General features: G+C 46.3%; 1 protein-coding gene across 1 annotated transcript in view; it reads left to right on the top strand.

Annotated features, from left to right (window-relative positions):
• Positions 1-645: 645 nt before the first annotated feature.
• The window catches only part of Baiap2l1 (BAR/IMD domain containing adaptor protein 2 like 1), a 98,851-nt gene continuing 94,430 nt past the window's right edge, over positions 646-5,066 (top strand). The window contains exon 1 of the mRNA XM_052754419.1: positions 646-937. Within this exon, the coding sequence (XP_052610379.1) occupies positions 887-937 (51 nt within the window). The 5' untranslated portion in view covers positions 646-886. The remainder of the gene's footprint in view (positions 938-5,066) is intronic.

The following is a 5,066-nucleotide window of genomic DNA, read 5'->3' as shown; positions in this document are numbered from 1 at the left end:
GGCTCCTTGGGTCCAAAGGCTTAAGGTCCCCTGATCGATCCCTAGAGCCTGGTCTAGGGTACACTTCACCCACCTCGCCTTGCACCGTTTCAGCCTCGCCCACCAGCGTCTACCACGACCCCTCTATCCCCCGCCTGCCTCAGCGGGGGCCGCTCGACCCACTCCATCCTCGCTTCAGCACCGCCCATCAGTCTGCTAGACCCAGCCACCGGCTCAACTCTGCAGCCGGGGCTGCTCCGGCCACGGCGTCCCATCTTGCTTCGGCCACGCCCACCCGCCATCTAGGCCACGCCCAGCAGGCCATTTCAGGCGGGGTAGGGGCGCGCCCCCTCCCGTTGGCCTCTCAGCACTACCCCCTCCACCTCCTCAGCTGGGGGCCAATCAGCCCTGCAGGCTGGCCGGGCTTCAGCTCCGCCCAGCCAGCCTCTAGGCCACGCCCACCTAGCGCAACAAGTCTCTTCCCTGTCCCCGCGGTTGCTCTAACAGAGACCGCCTCTCCCACTTCTGCGCCGGGGGCCGCCCCGCCCACCCCGGCTTACCCGGCCTAGACCCCGCCCACCTCAGGTGGGGCTGCCCCGCCCCCTGGCCGCCCCGCCCCGCCCCGCCCACTCCGCCCGCCTCAGGTGGGCCTGCCCGTCCCTTCGCTAGTCCCAGCCGCGTCAGGCTACGTTTACCTCGCAGCTCCCCCGGAGCTCGAAGCGCCGCAAAGTTTTGACATTTTGGCAGCGGAGACGCGCGCTGGCTCTCTCCGGCTGACGGCTGTGGCGGCGGCCGACTCTCCAGAGGCCGCTCAGTCGCAAGTCCTAGGCGCTCCCGCCGGCCGGAGTCCGGCGGCCACGAGGCCCCGCCGCGTCCTCCCGCGCTCGCCCTCCCGGAGGCTGCAGCCATGTCTCGGGGGCCGGAGGAGGTGAACCGGCTCACGGAGAACACGTACCGGGTAAGTGTGGGACTTCGAAGAGCTCGAGACCGGAGAAGGGAGGTCTGGGACCCCGTGGGGTCGGGGTTCGAGGCTGAGGGCGGAGGCTGGGAGGCCCAGAGACTTGGGGACTCCAGGGTTCGAGGCCAGGAACGTCCGCCCCGCCAAGCAGCTGACCATTGTCACCAGGGGGTGTAGGTCGAGATTCTTTTTCACTTTTGAGATGAAGTGGGGTCTTTTCATGGGAAGGATCTCTGCTCCCCCTTGGACCCTCGGAGACGCCCAGGGGACCCTCACATTTCCCGTGTGGGGGGAGGGGGCTGGAAGACAATCTCTGGGGTCCCCGGAGTCCTTGTTCTCCCCTCAGCTTCTCTTTGTGATCAGTGACGGTGCTGGTCTGACCGCTGGGACTAAACCCTTTCCCAGCTCCAAAAGAGAAGGAAAAAAAAGAGACAAGCTCGAGTTTCCTCGAAGAAAAGAAAGCGCTCAAGAATGTAGGGGAGAAACTCCTCCGTAATTAGGAATCCATGGCCAGGTGAGCCTGGCTCCCTCAGTTCAGGGAATTTTCTAGGCTGCCAGCGAATCTGCTCTTGGGAAGACTTGAAACGCCTTCCCCTCTTGGACTCTTTCATACCGTAGCTTTTAAGTTCAGTTTGGCTTTTCTTTTGATTGTTTTTTTTTGGTTCCCACTTTGGCAGTTTTATACATGTATACGATGTATTATGATCATATTTGCTCGTGTTTGGTTTTTTTTTTCTACGTCGATGATTTGGGGAGGTTATTGGAGTCAGAGAGCACTGAGATTTTAATAAGAATTGACCTAAGCTAACAGAACGCGTGGTGATTGGTCGCTTAACTTGCATGTTATGTGAGAGAATTTTTCCAGAAACAGACATGGGATTAGTGGCCAGTTTAGTAAGTTTAAGTACTTATAAATGAATTCCATTTGAAATAAGATATGCGTTTAATCATATGCTATTAATAGAATACAAAACAACTTTTGTTTTAATTCCACTTAGGCCCATTGAACCCCAGAGATTTAAAGTTCTCTAAATTTACTTGTAGCCATGGTTAAAGCCCACTCATTGGTCATTTCTATCGATTTTTTTTTTAATCCCTAAAATTGAATTTCTAGATTTGCAAGGTCTGAGTTTCTGAAATCAGGGGAATTTATTGACTTGTTGGAAAATCATTTTAAAGTAGCATGAAAATATTTTCAAAGTCCATTGAAGCTCCGAAATTTATCAACTCCCTTCATCTGTGTACTACATAACACTTAACACGAATTATACTTTTTAGGTAGACAAAGTAGACATTATTATCATTATTGTTATTTTGGAGGTCCACAGCTATAACCAAAACCTGTTCTTATTGATGTGTGGCAAATTTAGAAATGCCAGAAATTTGAATGTTAATTTAAAGCCTTATATTTGGGTTGAGATTGTTCCTACATGATCTGAACGTGGTAGGACTGGAGGTGCAGGGTGCTGACAAAGGATGTAAGTAAATCGGTCTAACTCTTAGCCTTGGGGGAGACAAGTTACTCGGATGAGAGTTAAGGAAAAGCTGTAACTGAGAGGATGTAGATTATTGTAGTTTGTGTGTGGGATCTGAGGATCTGCCTCCGGGGAGAAAACACATGAGCACTGAAGTTTCTCAGACACGAGATCGTTTATCTTGCTGGTCTGGAAAGAAAATGTCAACTTGAGACAAGCAATCAGATGCGCTGAGTAAACCAACGGCTCTTTTTCTCACTACTGACTGAGAAATCTTGGGTGGGGTGTGTCCAAGCACATTACAGTACGACAACTATTACGACCTTGGCATGTCTCTTTACCCACAGAACTAGAGCAAGAGGAGAATTGTTGATTTCGTTGTTTTAGTTATCCGTATTTGTAGACATAAGGCATAGTAAATCTTTTTTAGGGTGTTTTGTTTTTCTAATTTATTTAGAGACAGGGTCTCAATATATAGCCCTAATTGGCCTGGAACTTGATATGTAGACCAAGTTGGCCTCACATTCAGAGGTTGTCCTTCCTCTGTCTCCTCCTAAGTGCTAGGATTAAAGGGCTACCACTCCTGGTTGGATTTTTTTTTTTTTTTTTGGTATATTTTTTCTCTTTTTCTGAGCCACTTTCGTTTATGTAGTCTATGTAGCCCAGGCTGGCCTCAGCCTCCCCAGTGCTGGGATTGAAAGTATGTATTACCACAGTGGCTCATTTTCAGTTTTTGAAAAGATATAATTGATTGAGGATCAGAGACCAGTGCTTTATTGCTTTCTATTCCCAGGTGTTGAAAACATTTCACAAGCTTGCAAAATGTCAATTGATTTTAACCAGTATTTCCTTGTTAGTATTTTGGGATCAATTTTTTGTTGTCGTTGGTTTTTGGTTTTTTTTGGGGTTTTTTTTTTTTGTGTGTGTGTGGTTTTTTTTTTTTTTTTTTTTTTGGTTTTTCGAGACAGGGTTTCTCTGTGTAGCTTTGCGCCTTTCCTGGAACTCACTTGGTAGCCCAGGCTGGCCTCGAACTCACAGAGATCCGCCTGGCTCTGCCTCCCGAGTGCTGGGATTAAAGGCGTGCGCCACCACCGCCCGGCGTGTGTGGTTTTTTGAGACAGAGTTTCTCTGTGTGTAGCCTTGGCTGTCCTGGAACTCACTCTGTAGACAAGGCTGTCCAGGAACTCAGAGAGATCCCCCTGCCTCTGCCTCCCAAGTGCTGGAATTGAAGGCATGGGCCACCACTGCCCAGTATGTTGTTGTTGCTTAATGTTAGATAGTGGGATTAAAAAAAAATCACAGCACTAGACAGGAGGTTTCTGTATCTATAAAATAAAGTGAAGGCTGCTAGGCCATGGTTTGCCTCTAAGGACATTAACAGTTTAATTTTACATTTCCTGGGGTGATTAGAAGCCTGAAAAGCCTTTTATTATAATCAAAGCTAAAAACAATTTAAGTGCAATATTGCAAAAATTCTATTGGCATTGTTGGTGAATGTTGTTCTTTTAAAAACAGATTTCCCTTTGTGTTACCTAGCAATCTACAGTATTTTACTAATAGAAACACAACCTAACCAGGTGCGATTACAAAGGCCACCTGCAGATGAGATTTAATGTCTTGCCTGTCTGGATTTTAGTTGTGTGTGTGTGTTTTTAAAATATATACTCAAATATCTTTTAAATAAAAGAATAAATTCTTTGGATCAATGGGAGGTTGGTAAAGTAGTGTGATCCTCTATGCGGTATCAGATTTCCTTAAATATATATTTATACTTTGGCTTAGTTTTTAAAAAAATGTACTTAGACAAATGGTTACTGGATATCCATGCTAACACCCAAAAGGATGTGTGTTTTACTGCCTCATAAACAAATAGCATGATAATGAGCCCTGAAATATGAAGTACTGTTGATAATCTGAGTTTAGCTAAAGATCTCAATCCCTTTCCCCATGCTTAGTCTATAGTGTGCCCATAATTTGCCCTCAAAAGCTTTATTGTGATTTTGCATAGTTTCTGATGAATGCATCCTTAGTGGATGAGGATGAAGTAAAGTTCAAAAAACTTTAAGAGGTACCACAACATTCCTAGCAGTTAGATACTTTTTCGTTTTTTTGTTATTGTTGTTTTTGTTTGTTTTATTTTTTCAAGACAGGGTTTCTCTGTGTTAGCAGTCCTGGCTGTCCTGGAACTTGATTTGTAGACCAGGCTGACCTAGAACTCACAGGAATCCACCTGCTTTTGCCTCCTGAGTGCTGGCATTAAAGGCGTGCACCACCACACTTAGTTCTATATGAGTCTTATAATGAGTGAAGAGGGAAATGACAAAGAGGGAAGGGAACATGGGCACAGTCTTAACATAGTAAGAGTCATTCTGTCAAAGAACTGAGGAGCAGTGCATAGGACTTAGGACTATATGTAGACACATGTGAAAGCTGGAGAGATGGCTCAGCATTTACTGCTCTTCCAGAATTGGTTCCTAGCACCCATGGAGGATGACTCACAACTGCCTATATCTCTAGTTCCAGGGGATCTGATGTCTCTGGTCATCAGGGCACCTACACTCATATTCGCACACACAAATACAACTTAAAATAATAAAAAATAAATCATAAATCTTTAGAACAAACAAAATCAAATATACATTTTTTTTTTTTTT

The sequence above is a fragment of the Peromyscus californicus genome, unplaced genomic scaffold, assembly GCF_007827085.1.
Source record: "Peromyscus californicus insignis strain IS unplaced genomic scaffold, ASM782708v3 Scaffold_2__1_contigs__length_46816999, whole genome shotgun sequence".
Taxonomy (NCBI): domain Eukaryota; kingdom Metazoa; phylum Chordata; class Mammalia; order Rodentia; family Cricetidae; genus Peromyscus; species Peromyscus californicus.
The sequence above is the reverse complement of the archived record's forward strand: the minus strand, read 5'-3'. Positions and strand labels throughout refer to the sequence as shown.